At 42.1% G+C, this 23384-nt stretch overlaps 1 protein-coding gene across 1 annotated transcript in view; it reads left to right on the top strand.

The window, feature by feature from the left end:
• COL25A1 (collagen type XXV alpha 1 chain) overlaps nt 1–23384 on the top strand; it is a gene marked incomplete at its 5' end in the record, with an annotated part of 558067 nt that overhangs the window by 495292 nt on the left and 39391 nt on the right. The window contains 10 exons of the mRNA XM_025212861.1: nt 3885–3947; nt 6069–6137; nt 9738–9782; nt 12732–12776; nt 13811–13888; nt 16565–16588; nt 18205–18249; nt 20525–20569; nt 20821–20901; nt 21927–21989. Coding sequence (XP_025068646.1) covers nt 3885–3947; nt 6069–6137; nt 9738–9782; nt 12732–12776; nt 13811–13888; nt 16565–16588; nt 18205–18249; nt 20525–20569; nt 20821–20901; nt 21927–21989 — 558 coding nt within the window. The remainder of the gene's footprint in view (nt 1–3884; nt 3948–6068; nt 6138–9737; nt 9783–12731; nt 12777–13810; nt 13889–16564; nt 16589–18204; nt 18250–20524; nt 20570–20820; nt 20902–21926; nt 21990–23384) is intronic.

Raw genomic sequence — 23384 nt, 5'->3', positions numbered from 1 at the left:
CTGAGGAGGGGGGTTAATGTCTGCAAGCACACTGCCTAATTTAGAGAAGCATAAGCATTCATAGGTGACATTTTATTTCATCAGATGCTGACGGTGCTAGCATCTGACAAATAGACTGTTGCTAACAAAAGTGTATGCCTCTCTGAACCAGTTAGTCTCTAAAAGTACCACCTTAAACTATAGTAGATCAGCATGTTTTATAGCAGGTGGGGGTTAATGTCTGCAAGCACACTGCCTAATTTAGAGAAGCATAAGCATTCATAGGTGACATTTTATTTCATCAGATGCTGACGGTGCTAGCATCTGACAAATAGACTGTTGCTAACAAAAGTGTATGCCTCTCTGAACCAGTTAGTCTCTAAAAGTACCACCTTAAACTATAGTAGATCAGCATGTTTTATAGCAGGTATGGCAAAACCTGGTCACACTTTGTTTGCATCAAAGTGTATATTATTCCACAGTACTTGGGGATTGTGTCCGATTTCACTTAATGAGAGTAAATTAGGAGAAACTGCTGTGACATGCATTGTTACAAGGCAGGGTAGGTAAGTACCTTTATAGACTAAATAAGATATATAGAGGGAGCACACCAGTCTAAAATAACTGTAGGTGTCATCAGAATCAGTCCCTTAATCTTATATTTTTATGGCACTGTGCTGGCTAGTTTTGAAGTGTCATCCATTCTTTAAACAGATAGTCCTTCGATTTTTTTTAATATAACCCTTCTGTGGTGTTTGCATCATGGACTTCATGATCTCTCCCTTTCCTCTGCATTGCAGGGGCATCAGCATGTGTTACTGAGATGAAACTGCTTGTTTTCATTACATTTCACACATCACTGGCAACAGTAATCTGGATAGAATCCCATTTACTTTATGTTATCTGAGTGGCATAGATGATAACACAAAGCAGGAAGCCAGTATTGTTTGCAGGAAGATGAATATACATTGTTTTACTTGTAGATATTTTCTTTATGAGTTACTGGCAGAAAAGCCAGGGATAGTCTTGCTACAGTTACCTGCACTTACTACACAGCACAGAGTGTCCTTTAGGGACATTTTCTGTCAACACTATCTGCTTTAGAGGGTTTTAAAGTTTATTAAAACATTCACATGGAAGCTTGATTTTGCTTGCTAATCTTTTAACATTTCAACAACATATTTAAGTATACTAATTTAAGAGACTATGTTAGATTCTGTTTGTTAGCCAAAATCTATATATTCCTATATATGAAGTTCTCTGACATACAGCACCTTTTTCCAGAAAATTGGGTTTTACATGGTAAACAGTAACGCTGATTTTCTGTCTGGGACAGAAGCACCCTGCTTTGATTTCTGCTCCACAGCGCAGTAGCTGTTGTATATTAGGAAAGCTGAGAGAGTCGATTGAGTTAACAGCTTCTTGTTCACCACTGCACAAGTGTTAATAAATGGTTCTCCTTTTTGTGGTCTTGACATGACACCTTTTTTAGGGCAATTTCACTGTCTGCTAGCTGCTCTAGTCTCTCTCCTCCTATTTTACAGCCTTGGAGGCTCTTTAGCTCTTTTCAAAACCAAAGATCCAATATTTGAGGCCAGTCTTTAGGAACAGGTAAGATTTTGGCTTTAGTTAAGCAAGAACAGGAAGGTGGAGCAGCTGAAGATTGGGCTCTGTTCCTGCTCCATTCAGCCATAACTCCAGAAAGATAATTTTCTTCATTATACCTTTCAAACGCACGATTCATATTATATCCTAGGGTGTGTTGTATGCAAGAAAATATGATATGCTTCACAAACACCATTAATAGGTGCCATAATTTTTTCTGACACCTGGCCCATCCAGAGCTACACTGAACTCCCTGCAGATTACTCCTGCTATGAGCACAAATAAACCCTTCAGGCAGGTTTTTTTAGGAGTCATTAGGAGTCAGGGTTATAGTTACATAAAACTACATGGAATACAAGGTCCGTATGCCTCATCCCAGAAGAGATCTAGGGTTATGATAAGCTGCAGTTTCCAGTTTGAAAGAGTGGGAAGAATCTGATTTATTTGCTCAGATTTGTCCACTGATTTATTTGCTCAGATTTATCCTAGGCCCAAGGTATTTATAGTAATTGGTTTTGATAAAAGATTTGATAAAATATTAATATTAAATAGTATTTAATAAAATACTAAAATGAGTCGTCATCTTAAATCATGCAGTTAAAACCACAGACCTCTTACTATATGATCTTACTTTCTGTCACAAAAGAACTTGTAAAGCAACTTCTATGCAGCTTTTGGCAAAGGCCAGGGTTGTTCAGCAAGGAAAAATATGTGCCAGTCATCATCTTGCAATCTGATGTTTCTGATAAGGTCCCTATACAGTGTCATGCTAGAATTCAGTCCAAAAGTGTTGCATTAAGATCTTTTGATAACATTGCTAAACCACACAGCTGATAGAAAATATTGGGGGATGGGAATGATGCACGTTTCTTTCTCTAGAAATAATAATCAACAGGTTTAGTAATAAATTGCCCTAGTAGCCATGTGACCGCTAGTGTTTTTGGATATTAATATAATTTTGAACTGTAAAGCATGTTCCTGATTTTAAAGTAAATTATTGAAATTGTACCTGTACTTGCTTGCTGTCAATAGAAGGGAATGCTTGCCACCCCACTAAAAAACCTGCTGGTTATTCTCATTGATATGCACTAATATATTTACATTACAAAGGTTTAACATTTAAACCACAAGGTCATTTTTTATTATTGTAATATGTCCTAAAAGCAATAAGAAACACATGCTTCTGCATTATTTATTCCATACTCTTTTTCTCTCTTTCTCTTTTTGTTTTTGTGCTCTATCAGATCTGCTGCTCCTTATTTTATTTAATACTTTTTGTCAGATTGTAGTGGCTAATTGAGAATTAGATTACCTCCACCCTTAAAGAGAGGAGGAAGGAGTAAGGTTCTCATTCTTCCCTTCCTCAGCCCACATGGTGACTCTGGCTGCAGTGGGACAGAGTAGAGGCCACTTGCTGTTTGTTACTCCCTTCTACAAATAAATGGTCAAGCTGGAGGTGCAGGGGGACAGGAAATAGGAAGAGTCCTAGACCTAACCCACCTACTTGCTGGCCTATCCTACCTACTTGCTAGCCTGGGTAACCATCTGGGTAGAATGGATGAATTAAAGCACTACAGAAAAAGGCATGAAGTAATTTACTCTGCAGAACAAGGTGGGAGATGCAGGGAGAATAGTAGACTTTTGTGACTTCTCGTATTACACATTATCCTTTGTCCTACTTTTAGAGAAATGCAGTTACATACCACCTCATATTCAGGGCAGATTGTAATATAAAGTTACAGTTGAGCCCTTATCATTTGGGTTTTTTTAATTATTTGTTTTAGAACAATTACCTGTTGTATTTAGGGCCCAGGTGCCAGTTTAAACACCTACATGACGTATGTACTTCCCTATCCATCTTCATGCCCCAGTGAGAATTGCAGAGCAACAACTAGACATGCTTTATTCAGTGTGAATAAATGAACCTGAACTTGTGAAACAAAGAATTGCTTGGAGCCTCTTTCTTTCTTGAATCCTCTGTATTAGTTTTGCTTGGGTGGATTTTTATTTAGTAAAATTGCAGTATAATCCAGGCAGCATATTAACAGTTCTTAACTTTTCAAAAACAAGCTTTGATGCCTTCCAGCTCATTTGCATTTCTTAAGCTTTGGGATGCTTTGCTGCAAGATGTTATACTGATGGAAATCGTCCCTGATTAATTGTATCTATCTCTAGTTCTTGGATCATAGCAGGAAAGCCATGAGGGATCAGGGGAAAATACCATTAGAAGTACAGTGGTGTTATTGTAATTATTTCCTCTGTTAAGTAAATAATTTTCTGACATGTTCTCATTTTTAAAGGGTGAGCCAGGTTTCATTGGTCCACAGGGAGAACCTGGGCTTCCAGGATTACCAGGAACAAAGGTAAGCTTAACATTTCCCCACTTCTTATATCTTTATGCCAGTGTTCAAAGACAAATAAAGTTAAGGGCCTTCTTCTAATTTAAGGATGAAAATTTTTACAAGAATATGGTACTTATCAAAATCGAGAAGTATAAGGCTAGGGACAGAAGTTACACATAAAACGGTTTAAGTGATCAGAAACTAGTTAGACCTCGAACAGAACAGAAGTTCAGTGCACATAAGCTGCTTTCAAAGTGTTAGAAACTGGTTTAAGATAAATGTGGTTGAATGTAGTATCACACTTAACTGATTTAGGTCAATCTGGTTTATGGAACTTCTGTCCCAGACCCCTTCCTGGTTCTATTTAACTCACAGTCGCCCAACATCCCAGGATGCGTTGTAGCCCTAGGCTGGGCTGGGCTGGGCTGGGCTGTCTACTTCAGCAAAGCAGGGTTGGCCCTGCCCCTCTGCTCCCTAGCCAGAGCACTATCACTGCTCTGGCTGGCTGAGAAGCAGGTGGTGGAGTGGGGGCAGGAAACCCAGCTTGGGACTGTAGCCAGGTCTGCCTGGCAAGGACAGAGCAGCTGCTCACAGGGTTTTCCCCTGCTCACTGCTGACCCTGGGCCAGGCCAGCAGAATGAGGCAGAGAGGGGAGGGGGCTTTAAGCCTCCTCACCCTTCCACACAGGACCCCCACTGGGGTCTGCCTGGCAGGAGCAGAGCAGCCCCTGACAAGGTTTTCTCCTGCTTGCTGCTGAAGCGGAAGGGGTGGAGGGTGTGGCCAGACATCAGCCAGGGCCAGCACACTGAGGCAGAGAAGAGGGAGGTTTAAACCCCCTCCTCTGCCTGCATGGGACCCCAGCTGGGGTCTGTTTGGCATGGGCAGAGCAGCCCCTGCCAGGCTTTTCCCCGGTCATCACTCAAGAGGAAGTGGTTGGGGCATGGCCAGGTTTCTGATCATGCCCCCACACCCTCTGCTTTGGTGGCGAGTGCGGAAAAGCCTGGCAGGGGCTGCTGTGCCCCTGCCAAGCAGACTCTGGCTGCAGTTCCATGCCAGTGGGAGAGGGGATTTAAACCTGCCTCCCTCCCCTCCACCTCAGCGTGCCAGTCACTGGAGCAGCAAGTGGAGCAAAGCCAGGCAGGGGCTGCTGCACCCCTGCCCAGCAGACCCCAGCTGGGGTCCCGTGCAGTTGTTACTGTTCAGTCATTTAGTACTTGCTTAAGGTTAATCTTAAAGTTAATAATAAAGGCAGTTGTATTCTGCACTAACTGGAGTAATGGAGTGCTTTTTCGCTCTTAGCCCAACATACAGTCTACTGTAGTGGTCAGCTCTTTAAGTAATATAGGCAGAATGCTGAGTCAGTGTCTGTTTTCAAGGGGAAGGAGAAGCTACTGAAGCAATATGGGGCACTAGAAGCTTTGGAATAAATCCTGTATTCTTACAAGGAAAGGACAGAAGCACCACAACTGCATGTACTATATTTATTTGAATCCAAGACAAGGTTTTCACTCCCATTCAACGTGGGGGGAAAAGCTCCTCATCTGAGATCCGAGTGGGAGGGTCGGGAAGGAGGAGAGGTAGCTGTTATGGGTCCAGTCTAGCTCTGACCTGGGCCTGGAGTTGGAGTCAGTTTTAGTCACTGCCCTGTGCTCCTCTCCCTTCCTGCCTGCTCCCTGCCACCTTCAGCCCCCAGCTGCCTGTGCCATGTGATGCCTTGCCCTGCCCACCACACCTGCTCGCTTGCTTAAATACTAAATGATTATGCAGTAACCAGTGTTATTGCGCAGTACTGTTGCCACAGTTTTTGCCAGACGCTACTGCACAGTAGCATCACTGCATGGTTAGTGCTTGGCAATGCTACTGTATAGTAGCAATGAGATAGTGTCTTGTGTAGATGCACCTGCTGTTTCTCAAATAGTGCAGTTTTAGTTAACAAAAACATGATTGTGATGGCATTGCAGAAAATGTCCATTTCTTCATTCAGAGTACTTTATATTTCTGTAGAAGTTCTTCTTTCCAGCATAACTGTCAGGAGGGCTTTAAAATCTACCCTTACGGTGGTTAAGTTTAGTGAAGGCTGCATCATAGTGAAAGGCTGCCAGTGTTTTGTGATATTCAAATGTGTGTTGTAATCTGTGACAGGGTGAGAAAGGGGAGTCAGGACCTCCTGGGAAAGGTGAACGAGGTGAACCTGGAGCTACTGGACCAAAGGTCAGTCCAATATCACACTGAAAATGTTTTGTTAGTTTTGCATCTATGAACATGCAGTGACTGCTTCTTAAAAACACAGCCATGAGGTTTCAAAAGAAAGCACTCTAAATACATACGGTGTCACCCAGAAGCCAGTAGCAGTTTTATGTTTACAATGGCAGACTAGAACATAAAGGGAGCCCATGATTTGAGATGTAGGGAGCAGGCCCTGTGTTGCTATGAGCATTTATGGAGCTATGAGCATTTATACAGCTAGTGGTCTTCCCTGAAGTTTCTCATTTTAGGGAGCCAGGTTTGCCCACTTCAACCACAGTTCAGAAAGAATGTATTTTGCAGGCACGTCCACACATGCAGGCACATGCACTTACAGCAGTTCAAATAGCAGTGGCACAAATTTGTGCTGGAGATTTATGCCTCAGCACATGTGCCTGAATATGCCCTTTGGTGTGGGGCAAATTGTGCCACTTGGGGCAAACTGACCCTGCCCAGCTCGTTCCAAATCTTTGGCCAGGGGTAGCTAGAGGCTGGGGCCAGCATCTGTGCTAGCCCCAACATTATAAAAAGCTGCCCCAGCAAGCAGCTCAGGGCTGCTTGGCCTTAGGAGCTTCTGAGGCCTGGCCAGTTGGTATCTGGGGACACTAGCCCCTTCTGCCAGCTGGACTGCTGAAACAACCCTAACCTAGAGTGGCCTCTGCACCCTCTACCCACTGCAGCAGTCTGGCATTTGCTTGTCTCTGACCTGCTGCCACCAGCGACAGCATCCACCCCCTTGGACCTGCAGCCCCATAGCTGTGCACCTGCAGACCAAGATGGGAACTACACGGGCACCTGGGCTCTGGCACAGGCACTGCAGCAGAGCTGCCCGCACCTCTGGGCCAGCTGCCAATTGGCTGTGGCTGCACAGTTGGCCTTCAGGCAGCACTCCTGTCATGTCTTCTGGTGCTTCCGCTCTGATATCTGGGTAGCTATCTCCCAGAAGATATCCTTGCTGCAGTGGCCCACTTTGAACTGTAAAAGCATGTCCTTCTGGCCCCAAATGGCCAGGATGTTAGCCACCTTGTTTGCCCTCCAGCTGGGTCCCTGGTGCTGGCCCTGGGCAGGGTCCTCTGCCCAGGTCCCTCCACTTGCCTCACCCGCAGGGATCCTGGTGTTTCCTGTTTAAAAATTGCAGTCTCTGATAAAACAAACAAACAAGCAAACAAACAAATTATCTCATTAAATACCCAAAATCCATTTTCTTCCACAATTAAAATGAAACACCACTGTATATAAAGAGATCAGTTGGGCAATGTTTTATTGATATATTTACAATTTTTAAGCAATTTGGAAGCCTACCAGTGCCTCTGTCATCATAATAAAATGAATTCTAAATATTTTTGGCATTTGCTTTTGGTTTTTTATCATAGAAAAATCAGAGCTTCCCCTGCCCACTTAGCTCACCAAAGGGTGACCTGCCAGTGCCCTGCCCCTGCCCATGCCCTTGCCCTCACTCCCAATTCACAGCCCCACCAGCACCCCTCACTCCTGACCTGCAGCCCCTGCCTCCCCACACTTGTTCCCTCCCAGCAGCAGCTGCATCCCAGAACTAGGACATGAGTCCAGCTGCAGCTGTCCTGCCCACTACTTTGTAGCTCTGAGCAGTGCCAGCCCTTACTGTTCTGCTCCCTGCACCTGTTTCCAGGCTGCAGTGATCCCCATGCTGTTCCTGGGAAGCCCTCAACTCAGGCTCAGGGACTGGGTTGGGCAAGCCCCTTCCCTTCCAGGCTGACCTCCCCCCTCTTAGACTGCTCTAGGGTGGCAGGGGTGCTGTAAGCCTGGTTCTAGTCACTTCTCCTTCCTGGAGTACTCCCCCATCCCCAATCCCCATCTCTGTGTCTGCTACCTCCACGGCGCTTCCAGCTCATCACACCTCCGGAGTGGTGTCTGGGACCAGGAGCCCCTACAGGCTGAGATGCACGCCCAGCTCCGGTGTGGGCATGGGGCAAGGCTGCAGTGTGGCAGTTGCCCCTGTGGCTGCAGCTCCTGCCAGCAGGTCTCATCCCATCTGGTGTCTGGGTTTGCACAGTGTGAGATTTGTGGGAGGGATGTGTGGTTTGGGGGGGCAGGTGTGGGGTTTGTGGGGGGTTGTGATTGTGGGGGGACTGTGTGGGTGGTGGGGAATGTGTAGGGGTGTGTTGGGTCCCCCATCCACCTCCCCATGGTACACAGCCCCCGGGCAGCAGCAGCAGCCAGCAGCGGGCTGTCAGGGTACTCATGGCCCATTGCTGGCAGAGCTCCCTGGCAGTGCACGGCATTGCCTGAGACCTTGGGGATCTATGTGGCATATGGAGCCAGCCCGGCCCACTGGTGTGCACCTTCAGGGAGGACCAGGCCCGCTCCTGCCATTACCTGGGGCTCGTGGCACTGTGTTCAGGAGCCACACGCCATCAGCCCAGACTGGCTCCTGCCTCCATGGAGATGACTTGGCCCAGTGGTGTATGGGGCACTTGGAGACAGGAGCCATCCCAACTTGATGATGTGTGGCTCCTGCATGCAGTGCTGGAAGCCCTGGGTGATTTCAGGTGTTGGCCTGGTCCTGCATGAAGGCGTGCACCAGTGGTCCAGTTGGCACCAAGTGCCACATGGAGCCCCTGGGTCTCAGGTGGTGCCACACACTGCCATGGGGCTCTGCCAGTGGCGGGCAATGAGTGCCCTGATGGCCCAATGCTGACTGTTGCTGCTGCAGGGGGGTGGGTGGGGGACCTACCCCACACCCACACTCCCCACATCCCTGCTTGCCTGGGACAGAGCCTGGGTCCCAGGCAGCTCCAAGCACTCCTTCCAGCCTCGCCCTGCTTCTATTTGCTCCAGCACACTGAGGCAGTGTGCTGAAGCAGCAGAGACACCCAGCAAGCATAGAGATGCTCTGGCCGGGTGCTAGAATGTCTCTCTGGAGGACCCAGCCTCCAGTTGCTTCAGGGCATGCTCCAGGAGTGTACCCTGCACCACTTTTTCCCATTGTGTATTTTTTTGATACTGGGACTTCTGGCCCACGTGTTTGGACATGGCCTATGTGTTTGTTTCCTAAATTAGTAAGAAAAAATTAAATAATCCTAGACACATATTTATATTCTCTTAGAGATCTCAACATTAATGTAACTGAGTTTTTCCACTCTTGGTTATGTCTAGGAAACATTTAATCTGTGTTCCAGCTACATCTTTATTCACCTGATTTTTCTGGGAACACCATTGTGGCAACACTTTATTTGAATAGCAAAATCCTATAAACACTTGAAAGGTCTATTTAGTGATCAGGTTTTTTGGGGGTGGGGCTGACAATGCAATGAGCATCTCTTACAAACTAGGCTTAGTTGCCTCTATCTTCTCCAAATAATGGTAAGAGAATAACCAGTATGATTTCTGTAGAAGGATGGAACCTCCAGAATGTGCAAATTGATGTTAAATTATTGACTAAATTCAGTATGTCATGATGTTGATTCTATGAAATAAAGTGTTCCCAGTTCCCTATTACTAATAGTCATTACTAATTTATTTTTTGTCTACTCATTCCTTTCTCTGACATTTTTCTCCTGTCCATCTTCTGTGGCTTCCTTCGTACAGGGGAAAACAGGCGAACCTGGAACTAGAGGCCCAAAGGGGTCAAAGGTCAGTGGCACCTGCATTTTGTTTATTGGCGGAACACGATGATTTCTAAGACCCATCATTAGTAACTTTACATATAACCTTTGTTTCAGTTTAGAAAGAAATAGGATCTGATCCTATACTTTTTAAACAGCTGAAACATCCAGAGCTTCCTGCCAGAGTTTAACTATTAGATTTTCAGCACCAAGCCCTGTATATTTTGTACACTATGCTTTTCCTCTCTCTTACCATTTTAAAACTGAGTCCTTCTTTGTCCACTTTTTTTAACATGTATGATTCGATTTCTGTGTTTAACTAATATGTCCTAATCCATTTTCTTTGGGGGTGGAAAAGAGCTGTTAAAATTTTAGGCTGATAAAATAACCACTGAGAGGGTATTTTCTTTAAATATAAATTAATTTATTTTTGCTGTTCTACTAATACCCTGTTTGGCACTTGTGACCAGTTATTTTGAATTATGGTGTAAGAGCTCTTGGCCCCTCCAACAGATCTTTTAGCTAGCTTGGGCCAGGGCAAAAAAAATAAAGCTTGAATTCTTTAGTGTTATAATGGATTTTCAGTAGATTTTACAGAATCCTGTACTTACTGTTCTCTGGCATGGCATCAGGACTACTTAAAACTATGTCATAAAACTACATAAAACTATGGGGTCAGCACTTATATGGGGTCAGCACTACATAAAACTATTTTTCAGTTGCTTTTTAAAAATTCTTTGAGAGAATGAAAATATCCTGGGTGCATCTACAAGTGCAGTTATTGTACCTTAAAAGACATAATGCACCTTAAATCCATTAGAATAAGGTACAGTAAACTGCACCTGGGAACATGTCTACATGTACGCCCACATTAGGAGCAAATTTGCTCCCAATGGAAGCAGTTGAGTCCAGGGCTGCTCCTGTCCCACTGCCCTGCTCTGCCCCTCCTGAAGCAACCAGAGGGAGCTCCAGTCTCTCCTGGTACCAAATCCAGGCTGGCAGGGGAAATGAGGGTCAGGCCTGGGCTCTGGGAAGCATTGGGGAGCTGTCCTGGAGCTGAGGGGAGCTCCCAGGTTCATGGAGCTTGGGATCACAGCCTGACTCTGTGGCTCTGGCTTGGGGCGATACCCCACGGCCAAGCAGCAGCAGCACCCTGAGCTCTCCCCTTGCTTTGCTTGCTGGGGAGCTCTCTGTCTCTGGTCCCAGTGCTGCTGAACTCCTGGCTCCTCCCCGGCACGGGAAGAGAGCAGGAGCCAACTGGGGCATGCACTGCACAGGCAGTGGCAGGGCTGAGGAGGCAGGGAAGCTCTCTGTCCCCAGCCTGGTGCTGCAAGGACTGAGAGCTCCCCTATATCAGCACTGCTCAGCTCCCAGCTCCTGGGAGAAACTGGGAGCTGAGCAGTGCTGGGACCAGGGATAGAAAGCTCCCCTCAGCAAGCAAAGCAAGCTCAAGATAGTGGAAGCCCAATGGCTAAATTCAATGTGTGCAGAATTAAGTCTTTGTATGCTTTCCACTTATAGGTTCTGAGTATTGGCTAAAGGGGGTCCTTGGAAGTGTGAAAGGCAAGAGGTTGATAAAGGAATTAACCTATCAAAGGTGCACAAAGAGAAGAGAGCTTCCTGGAGAACATTAGGGAGTGCTTTGAAACCTACGGTGCTAGAGCGAGATTGGAACTTTCTGGGCTTACTATTGATGGTTGCCTGCAAGAGTAGGGCCTGGATTTGCTCCAAGTGGTCCCATGTTCCTATGTTCCTATGAAAACATGATCTGTTTCTCTGACCTACATTGCTGTGGGATCTCATCACCTCTCATGTAGTCTAGCATATATATCCCAGTGCAGAAGCATGACAAGCATCATCTTTATTTTTCTTTTACAGAAAGGAAACAGTCACAGATTTTCAAGAGGATTAAGGAGCCTCAGTATTTTTGAAATTCTGGCTCACAGCAGTTAATTGGCTTGCCTAAATCATACAAGAAGTCTGTGGCAGAGCCGAGAACTGAACTCAGATTTTTGAGTCACATGACAGTGATTTAGTCTCAAATCTTAGTCCCTGTCAACAGGGCCAGATGAAAGCATCACTATGATCTCCTTCTACTATGGCCCACTTTTGCCCTATAATGCTAGTCAATTAATAATCTTTGATCTGACCTGTGTCCCAAGAACCAAGATAGGTCAAAACAGTAGCAGAAATAGCAGAATGTAATTGAATATACTGACATGACCAAATACAAAAGAGCTGTGAAAGTGACTGTGAATTGGATTTAAGTTTCTGGCATAAAGTTTCCTCCATCCCTCCAAGCTTGTTAGTGATAGCTAGGAGGAAAAAGATTAGAGCTAGATGAAAAATATTTTGATCTCACCTGGGATACTGTGGCAAAGGAATCATCGAGCATTGACAATAATGTGATGTTTGTAGAGGAGGCAGTGACTCATAGGAAGTTCTGAAGCTTCAGTGGGAATAATGATCCCAGAAAGAAATGCATGTGCAGTTTGGAAAATCCTTTTGAAGCAGCTTTGTAGCCAGACTGCCAAATGACTTACTCTTACGATTTTTCTTAAAACTTTTGATAATGTGGAACATGCAATTTCCATGATATTAAGAATGGAGAAGTTGTTTAAATCACCTGATTTGCAGTCTGCCTTTTATTTGATTGTTCATATCTTAAGCCAACCCAATAATGGAGTGTATTGGAAATGGTTCACACAGCTAAAGTCACCTCTCGCACACAATCACATTAGTCTTGACATTGCATTGACTTCAAAGGAATTATACCTGCGCAATTAAGACTTATACTCTACTACTGAAATGTCAAGGATTTTTAAATCATATTTTGTCTTAAAATTAAATATTTTAATTTCCTTTTAAATATGGTTGAGTTTTAATAGAGAGAGGAAAATAATGTGAACTTCCAACACCAAAACAGTATCTGATAAATTGTTTATCTCTCTTGTTTACAAATATCACTTTTACATAGGGTGACACTGGTGACAAAGGTGATACTGGTGCACTAGGTCCAAGGGTAAGTACATTAAATTTTAAGCTGTCCAGCAGTACTTGTTAAACTTGGTTGTGGGTAAAGCTGGGCAATGAAGAGTGTTGCTATCATGAGTTCTATATTGATGAGGAAAAGTATGTTATCATATAATAGATTAATCAAATTGTCTGTGGTACTTTTTGGCTATTGCCTGCTCTGCATTGGCAAAAAACTGATTTTCAGCGGAAGTTTAAAGTGATGGTCTGGCTCTAACATATCAAATGCTGTGTTCTCATCAATTTGAAAAATCACTTCTGTCCTCAAACTTCCTTTTACTAGGAAGACAGGGAATGTTGGGTTGTGAGATCTTATTTGAAGGCACTAAAACAAAAAGGCAGTCTGGTTTTCTTCTGTGAGAGTGAGGCTGGTGTATCGCTCCATGGTTTTATATAGTGATGTTACCCAGAACAATTCACTGTGTTATAATTTCCTCACTTATATTTATCTTTTTTGTTTAAAATGTTTTTCCTCTTAAACCGCCCCTGATATTACATTAATTTTGCAACATGTAATTTATTGAAAAGTCTACACAATTATAAAATACAATGCAGCAAAATCAAAAGAGCAGGAACAAATGTGAATGAACCATGTGGGTAACAGAAAACAATCCTCTCGACACTAAATCTTGGAAAATCATGAAGAAAAACTTGCTTGCAATAATTTTGTTTAGATGAAGGTTTTTGCTAGCACCAGCTCAAGTGTATTGTGAAAAGGGATCAATATTTCTTTTAATTGATCAAGTGAATTTCGCTCCTTTGAAAATCCTTCTAATGTTAATGGAAAAATATAAGAAACTTAGCAAGTTATGGTCCTGAACAAAGACACCAGTCAGATCTAAAATTAGTTTCTGGCTATCGTCTCTATACTAGGTCAATCCAAAACTTGAATTTTAACATGCTAAAGCTCTGAGGATTAGGGAGCTCTTTTAAACTAAAGATAGATTCAACTAGAATGGAACCATCAGTTATAGTGAGTTGTGGTACTTGATTCAAATGCAGTGTCTGGGGAATGTATTACAGGGCCCACCTGGACAAAAGGGTGATCAAGGTGCAACAGAGATCATTGACTATAATGGCAACATCCATGAAGCTCTGCAGGTATGTTAGCATGAAGAAGCTCAAATGTCTTGAGGCAGCTCATGCATAATTATATTTCTCTTTTGTATAGGGTACAAAATCAAAGGTTTGCTGGGCCCATTAGTCAAGAATGTCCTTCTGGGCTTAGAAGCTAAATGCGCTGTTTGGAGTTAGACAAAGAGGTTCCTTGATACAATTTAGCTGAGTGAATTAACTCCACATCCCCAGGACTGTGCTGACATCATCTGATGAGGATAGAACTGATTCATAGCTGGCCCCAGTGCTATTAGTGCTAAATTCATCTAATAAACCACTTATGTAGGGCCCACGGAAGTGTCTGCTTTTCAATTTAAGTAGTATAATATTAAGGTTTTTCTCTTTGTATTTTTTCTCTTCTTCCTCTCCCTACAAAATGCAAAGAGCAGAATATTTGAGATTTAGAAACCATGTGACTAGACTCCATTAGCAGACTGTGGATTCAACCAGCAACTTGAATATGTTAAATAGACTTAAAGATTCACCTTCTTATTTATTGAGCTCCAGAAAATTAATGTCTAATAGTTTTCTGGAAATGGGGGATGAGGAGGACTATGGAAAATGTAAGTACATGTTCATATGAAAGCAAAATGCCTAGGTGATTCTCAAGCTGATGTGATGAGAACAAAGTGTTATTAGGATCACTCTGATTTATATCTTCATCTGCACTTGGACCCAGATTCTGGGCTGTCCAGCCCTACTGAACTGCATAGGTTTACATATGTATGACTCATCAGAATCAAGTCCACTGTGATCTGTTCATGCTCTTACTGAAGTCATTCAGATTTCTTTTCTCTGTATTCACTGGATTCATTGAATTTACTGGATCATAAGATCCAGCCCTGTGTTAGTAATTTATTTATTCTCCCAGAAAAATAAAAAATAGTAAATCCCACCCTTTTGAATATAACTTAAAACCACATATTTTATCATTAAGAACAAGCTCATTTTCTAGTCTGGTTTAGGATGATTTATTGTAAATAATGTCATCAGTATCTGATCAGGGGACAGAACAGTTGATAGCAGTAAGGATTGTATAAATAAAATGATACAGTATCTGTCCATCAGGTTGCAGCTGCCTGCCCAGTCCTGTGAGACAGCAGGTACCTACTCTCAAATGTCCTTGTGCCAAATTCTTAGAGGTTCTGGGACTTGCAACTGCCATTGAGTCTAATGGGAATTTTCTGTACCGAGCATCTGCTCGGCATTGTCTCAGGATTTGACCAAATGATTTAAGTAGAAGTTGACTGAGTTTGCAGGGTCTAGGTTGTCTGGCTGCATTTTTGTTGACTTTGGTAATAAATCATCAAGAAGCCCAGAAGGCCCAGAACAATTTACAGTTGCTTTAGTTCATGCCTCCTGCAACATTTCATGTGTCAGTAGAGAATAAGACATCATAGTCCATAAGAACTGAAATTGCCTCCACAGTTCCAGCAAGAGCCCTGCTGAGTTTGTGGAGCTTTGACTTAGAGGACCAGAAACAAAATGTGTAACTGAACCTCTCCTCAGATCTGTTCCTGTAATCCTCACAAAGTCAAAGACAGTAGCTGGAAGTAGTTCTTCCTTTGTAGCACATGTAGATTCAGATGCCTTAAGTATTGAATATATAATATACTGATGAAAATGAACACTTCAGTGTGAATATGAAAACTCTATATTATTATGTTTGGTTTAATTATATTATTAATTTTGAATAAGGTTCAAGTTTTGAGCAGTGTCAACTGTGCAGCTCTTTATAAAATTGCATGTGTCAAAAATAATCTCATTTTGAGGTGAAAACATTAGGTTTAGGAATATCTTTGTTATAACATAGGCACACAGTGAAAAGAATTTTAAAGATGAAATACCATATGGCCTGTTTGTGCTAGTATTCCCATTTCACGTGGGGAAATCTGTGTTGATAAAACAAGCAGTATTTGGGTCTTACAGTGTTCAAAAGACTCAACCAAGTAATGTCTAATTACCTCCAGCTATTTTTACTACTTGTTGTCTGTACTATCTGGACAGAGTAAAAATCACTGATCAAGCTATTTTGTCTTCTTTATTACAAAAACATTGTTTTGCCTGTTTCCAAATAATTTCAGCTCCAGTTAAACCAACATGGCTGATATTGTAGATCAGCAACTTCAAATTTACCACTATCATTTTATAATGTCTTGGTTTATGTACTGGTATCACCACTAGTATCACAGCTCTGGGAACTGTAATTATGCATTGACCACTGATGCAAAACCAGGATTTAAATTGTACCAGAGTGACAGCTCTTAATTTTTTTTATTAAGTCCTCAGCAAAATGAAACCATTGCAGATTAACATATAGATATACAGAAGCCAAAATCCGCCCCCCACAAACACCCTAGATTCTCCTATTGTTAAAGTACATTGTCTTTGACCCTGATAACTTGATGACAAGATCCAGCTGTCTTTATCCATATAAAATTCCAAATCAATGGAAGTAAAGCATGTGGATAGGAGAGCAGGATTGGCAGCTCGTGCATCATATTTATGAAAAGGTCATGAAAAGTGTTATTTCAACTTTAGCTCAAGACACATGATCTCATAGATACAGCACAAATGAATAATAGTTCATTACTAAATAAGTGCAATATTCAGTGTTGACTTCTGGTAACAATGTCTTTTGTTAATACATTTTGCCAACAGAGGATTACTACTCTAACTGTCACGGTAATTTCTACTGCATGACTTACTGTGCTTTGTAGCTGTTTTTTGTGTAGTAGCATGTTCATAATTCTGCCAATTTAAGATGCGTCTTAATTCATCTGATATTGACCTTGTACATATGTCTCTCCACTACATTTTTCCTTATTGTTCAGCCCCATTCAACAATAGGCCTGATTCTGCTGCTCTTGAATTAATGAGAAAAATAACATTGATTTTAAAAGGACACAGACTGGGCACATGCAGCTCCTAGTATATCTGTCAATATCCATCAAGGGCCAGATGCCTGGTGCTCGATTTACTCTGTGCTTAAATCTCTCATTAATTTAAATGAGAGTTTTGCCTGCACACGAAGGACAGGATTGAACACTGGATAACATTTTTTTTTTTAAATCAGCCTTATTTTTCAGGAAAAGACATTCTGTTAAATCAGATCAGGTAGAAACTCCTCATGAGTTATCTTCCTGGGTGTATTTTTTTTCCTCTCAAAGGTGTTCCAATTTAGATAAACAACTATATATTAGATGAGGATTTAGTGGTTTCAGTTATGGGTTTCTCCTGCCCCACTCATCAGATACATTTAAAAGACATTTTAATTTCAAATACTAACATGTTTCCTGCAGCTCAGATCCTGCAGAATGATCCATATCTAGTATGCCCTTCCCTCTTGTCAGTTCCCACTGAAGACTTATACCCATGAGACCAAGATTTAGCCATAGGTGTCAAACTATCCTAGTTTATACATCCTATCCTACTTTGACACCCCCAAGGAGGTGTTCAGAATTAAACAGAATCAATCTCCCTCTCTCCTGCCCCCCAGCTAAAGATTTGATCAAATTAAAAACTGCATTTTCCCACATACCACATGTCCACAAATAAGACATGCTTCTTGTTCTGAACTGGCAGAATTAAGAAAAGAAAAAAGATGTTTCCAGTCATGGCCACATAGAACAGGCACAGAGCCTAATCTTCAGCTGTTGGCAGCAGTTTTTGGCTGGTCAGCCAAACCCACTTTGCAGCAGTGGCTGCAAAAGGGTTAAAACTGTGACTGCTGCTGAAGACTGGACTCTGTCCCCCCTCCATACAGCTGCCTGGTGGTGAGAGATGGAAGAGAAGCAGCAGACATTTTATAGCCTCTCCAATTTTGGAGGACTTATTTTTGGGACAGATGTGCATGTGGTATGCAAGTAATTATGGTAGTTGTGTTCCATTTTTGTTAAAATGTTTGTCTCTCCCATTCCATTAGTCCTGTTTTTGCCATCTCTGCAGACACTATTACAGTATCAATGGGTTTTTGTTTGTAATGCACCCCTATTGTGTACCATTCAGAACAGTAAACAATCTTAAATGCTACCTCTGCTGAAGTAGCAAGACAAAAGGAGGCAAGTTAAATGTTTAATGTCATAGTAATAGAGGCTTGTGTGAGATGACGCTGTCTGTTGAGAGCTGTCATAAATTAACAACCTGCTTATAGTTGGTGTTGGTTCTTCCATGTGTTAATATTGTTTTCTTAGAAAAATAGGTTGTGTTTATTAACAGGGGTGAAGTTCGCACTTGTGTGTAGATGATAGTCTTCGAGAACTTAGTTCAAAGATAACAGACTGGTTTCTTTCTGTCTCTAGGGTCCACCAGGGCCACCAGGACCTCAAGGACTACAAGGACTAAAGGTGATCTTTTCTATTTTACACATCCTCTGATAAACATGAAGGCATTCTTGGTGTTCCTTTTTGCTTACCCATATGGTTTATACATATGCCAGAGGCTGCATATACTCTATAGGACAGCATTCTCCTTGAAATATTATATGATGGAACATATTTCAGATTAGGCATGCTAACAGATTCGGCTGCAGAGGGCAGGGGCCTGGCTTGGAAATTTCACCATCTAATGACCTGGCCCCAAGATCCCAGCCTCACCCACCTCTCCCACTCCTGAACACTGCACCTTGCCTGCCTGAAGCCCCATAGGGGGTTTTGGTGAGTTGTTGCAGGGGAAAGTGGGGAGGCAGGGTGCCGACTTAGCCCGCGACAGCTCTTCAGAACTCCCTGTGTGGCCCTTGGGCCCACATAATTGCCCATCCCTGCACTAGATGGTGACTTCCCATGCAAAACTTACCAACAGTGGGATATATAAACTTCTGTTTTGGCTTGTTTGGCAGGCTGGGTAAGATCTCTTGCATGCTGGATGCAACCTATGGACTATAGCTTGCCAGCCCTTGCTGTAACACACTAGACTGCTGCTCCAAAAAAGGAACAGCATATTCCAATCCCAGGATTTGCCATCAGAATTAAAAATGCACAGGCAGTTAGAAGACTGGCTACCACCATAAGCTAGCTACCACCATTCTCAGCCACTGATAGGGCAGCCTCATTTATGGCACTCGAGAGAACCAGCATTCTGGCTATGCTGATTTGGCAGTGGTCTGCAGGGCTGGATGGGTAGTGTTCTGCTTTTCCAGGGTATCCCCACAAAACAAGACTGAGCCTTCCTGTGCGACTCAGTCAGGAATATTTTTCATTCATATAAAATATTTCTAAGCATAGAACATTTATTAATTGCGAGTCAGCGTATTCTGATAGTTCCAATATATTCTGTACAATGATCTACAAATATAAGTGATGGGTTTCAAATATATATTGATGTTCAACTATAAGTGCAAGCTTTAGGAACTGAATGCAATGCATTTTTCAAATGGAATCCTGTTTATGACATGTAAATCATAAAGTTGTGCTTATGAAGTTTTTTTGGTTTTTTTTAACAAAAATTGTGTGAAATAAGCAATGGATCTTTTTTGCGCTCATGTTGAATATTAAATTGATTAAGTGATAATTCTCATGGCCCTTTAAATGTATAATGTAGAATGATATAAGCTCTATCAAATCTGTTTTAGATAGCAGTAAATTACAGGTTCTTATGAAAAACAAATAGTTTGTCATACAGCCCATCCTGGAAACAATGTCATTTGTCTTAATTGTATGATTCATTGTGCCCCATGATATGGTAGGAAAAGGCATTCATTTTTGTTTATCCAAAAATGGTTCTTAAATCTAAACGTTTTTAACCAGATGCTGATATAGATATGAGCCAATGTATGAACTTGTAAGAAAGTGGTCTTTCTGTTGGCTACAAACTGATATGGGGCCCTCCTGATATGGGGCACAGTCCCCAAGAGATTCTGCAACTTCCAGTTAGGGAAGCGTTGCAAAGCTTGAGGTGTATGGAGTTGCAGGTGTTCCTCCCTGTTCTTTGGGTATTCTTTCTCCTCCTGGATTCACGAGACAAAGCAGAATCAGGCTGGATAGAGAGGTCCAGCCAACTGCCATACAAATCAGCTTTTGCCTTAGAAATGGCATTCAGTGCGTAAGTCAGCATGTTTGTTAGTAGCAGGCTCTTTCCTGCCCAGACAGCCACATGAGAGGCAAACATAAACAGAAAAATTAAAGTTTCTTTGTGGTCCATCCTTTGTCACCTGGGCTGTTAGCACCATTTTTGAATATCCTAAGCTTTTGACCAGGTTCCTGAACATGTGCTCATTGAAGTTATTTGCAAAGGTCCGATTGCCTTTAAAGGTGCAGGATCAACGTTCTGCACAGTGGCTGGTTTTTTGGTGAACTTTCCTTGTCGTATAGATCAGTCAACTTGCAGACATTTGAAGCACTCTTCTGGTGTTCTAATGGGGCCAATTTTAGGCATGATGTGTATAGACAAAGTAGCAGATACATTTCCACAAACATCTACTAAGAGAATATTGCTCTTTCATGATCTCTGTAAGGTCATATTTCAGTGGCTTTGGTATTTATTATGACGAATTACTTAATTTGTTGTCTGCATTTGATATGTAAGGCATGTTACTAGCCAGCCTAATTTATTTAGCATGAAATATTCCCATCAGTAATTGGAGTATTTAGGAGCCATAACACAATTCCATAAAATGTTTTGCAGGGTGAACCAGGATCCCCAGGAATTCCAGGAACTGATGGGGATCAGGTACTGAGTATATCACCTTGTGCCAAATCTAGTGAATCCTGTTTGAGGAAACTATTACATTATACGTGGGGTTGGAGGGTGAGAATCTATGTAGAATGATAAATAAGGAATGCATTAATTCCTGTTAATAAAAACTCTAGGTGTTGGTGGTTTATCTTGGATGCTAGGATAAAACGAAGGTCAAATTGAGGATTTCAGTGATTTGTCACTGTTGCGCAAGACATTTGCCTGATAAAAATATGATGTTTCAGGGTCAGAAAGGCTCAAAGGGAGACGTGGGTGAGCCTGGCATGTCAGGAGAAAAGGGTGGAATTGGACTGCCCGGCTTACCAGTAAGTATTAAAAATGAATTAATTTCCCCTGAAAATCATTCATTTTTCCATAACTGGCAATTCTTAGCAGTGTCTGTAAATTGCAGAAGTAGCATAAAACATTATAAATTGAAAATGTAAGGAGGCTGTACCTGGTCTAGGCAAACCTATGACCACTAAATCAAAAATTATGTGTTAGTACTTTCCATTCTGGTTGTGGTCACAGAATCATAGAAAATTAGGGTTGAAAGGGACCTCAGGTGGTCATCTAGTCCAACCCCTTCTCAAAGCAGGACCAGCCCCAACTAGATCAAGCCAAGACTTTGTCTACACAGATCTTAAAAACCTTTAAGGATGGAGATACCACAATCTTTCTGTTCCAGGGCTTTGCTGCTCCTGGTGAGAGTTTTTCCTAATATCTAACCTAAACTTCCCTTGCTGCAACTTGAGACCATTGCTCCTTGTTCTGTCATCTGCCACCACTGAGAACAGTCTAGCTCCATCCTTTTTTTAGCCACCCTTTAGGTAGTTGAAAAGAAAGATATTCTTATATCAGAAACTTCAGTGGCTGCCTCACATACTCGAGGAAGTAGAGAAAATGCATCAACATTTATGGAAAATCTTGTATTTATACAGGGATTCATTATATGTATATACACATACACAAACGTACAAAAAATTTGCATGCACAAAATTGATGAAAACAGTGCAAGAGAGAACATTTTGTAAATGTCATGCTGTCTGAACTATCTTTATTTTAGCCATATATACAACCATTACTTTTTTTAACTGTTTGGTAGCCTAACAGTTGATAGATATTGTCTTTTTTTTTTAAGTATACATTTACAATATATTTTGCTGGGTTTGGAAGCCCTGCTTATGTAAAGAGGTACCATCCATTTTAAGTAGCACTATAGTTTTATCATTGCTTTATGAAAATTGTAAATAAAGTATTTAAGCAAGACAATGTGCTTTTCTCTAGACTGAATTCCATTGTTACCAAGATGGAACATACTGTTAAATCCCACTTTGTGATGATTTTGTAGGGAGCCAATGGTATGAAAGGAGAAAAAGGAGATGTTGGTTTGCCGGGTCCTCAAGGTCCTTCTGTAAGTCTCCCCATGCTGTCACAGGACATATAGCAGTGGTTCTGCAACTTCCCATTGTGAGAAACACTGCAGTACAGGAGAATGGCATCCTTGGAAGACCTTCCCCTTCAGCCTCACATTTCCTACTATTTGGGTTTCAAAATGTTACACCCTGGGCACGGCTACATGAGATGCTACATTGCCATAATGACATACTATGGTGACGTAGCGTCGGCATGCTGAAACCATGATGCCACCACTATGGTGCCATTGCGATGAACTCTCTCACTATAGCGTGTAACTATGGCAATGTAGCTGCTAAAAATAACTGTGTGCCATACTAAATGACAGTGCAGTAACAACTGCACGGTGGGGGCACATGTAGATGCACTGCCTGAGGACAACCAAAAAGAGCCATCTGGGATCCATTGGGTGATAGTATGAGTGTATTAAGGATTCTGGAAAACAGATCCTTTGTTTTCCTAAACTAGACTGGTACAATATGGTTAAAAACCTGCTAAACATGTTGGTTCTATTCCATATCCTGACATAATCCAGTGACAAAAGTTTCATTGAGTAAATGTTTAGAAAGATAATACACAGAGATAAAATCGCTGGAAATTTCCAGTCTAAGCAATCTATCCTTAGGCTTTGTACAGTGAATATCTCAGAGACACCCGCAGAGCAGATTTTCAGTTGGCTATCAGGGTGAAGACAAGAATGACATAGGACCCAATCCAAACCCCTCTGAAGTCAAGAGAAACATCCCACTGATACTATTGGGCATTATGTCAGGTGCTGTAAAGGCTTGAGCCCTTTCAAATATCTTGCAAATATTTCTGCATGTGTGTAACTTCACTGGCATGAATAGACCCATGGAAGTTAATGGGATTACTCACATGAGTAAGCATAAGCATATGTACAAGTTTTTGCAGATCTGGGCTTTTATATACTTCAAAGCACTTTAAGAACACAAATTAAATCTTACAACAAAGAATGTGATGGAAAGAAGTACCATTATAGGTCATGGAGCTGAGGTATTTTGGCCACGGTGACAGGCTAAAGAGATTGGACAAGAATTTGAGAATCGCTGGCTTTCTGTCCTATAAAGATACCACCTTTCATCTCTCACTGCAGAGCATAAGTTCAGACCTAGAGGGAAAATCAATTGGTTATTTTCCAACACTTTTTGTGTGGAGCTCAAGGATCACAGGCCACACTTTTCTGCCCCCCTTAGCAGTGCTGTTGTAACCAGTTCATCCCCTTGGGAATGCAGTCATGACAATCACTCTCTTTTTCTTCTTTTATTGGAAATGATTCCCACAGCTGGTACCCGTCTCCTACCCCCTCCTTTCTTCCAACCGTGTGCTTTAAAACTCCACCTGAACACTGTATGTTCCCTGGAGATAGGACTTA

The sequence above is a fragment of the Alligator sinensis genome, unplaced genomic scaffold, assembly GCF_000455745.1.
Source record: "Alligator sinensis unplaced genomic scaffold, ASM45574v1 scaffold66_2, whole genome shotgun sequence".
NCBI classification, from domain to species: Eukaryota; Metazoa; Chordata; order Crocodylia; family Alligatoridae; genus Alligator; species Alligator sinensis.
The sequence above is the reverse complement of the archived record's forward strand: the minus strand, read 5'-3'. Positions and strand labels throughout refer to the sequence as shown.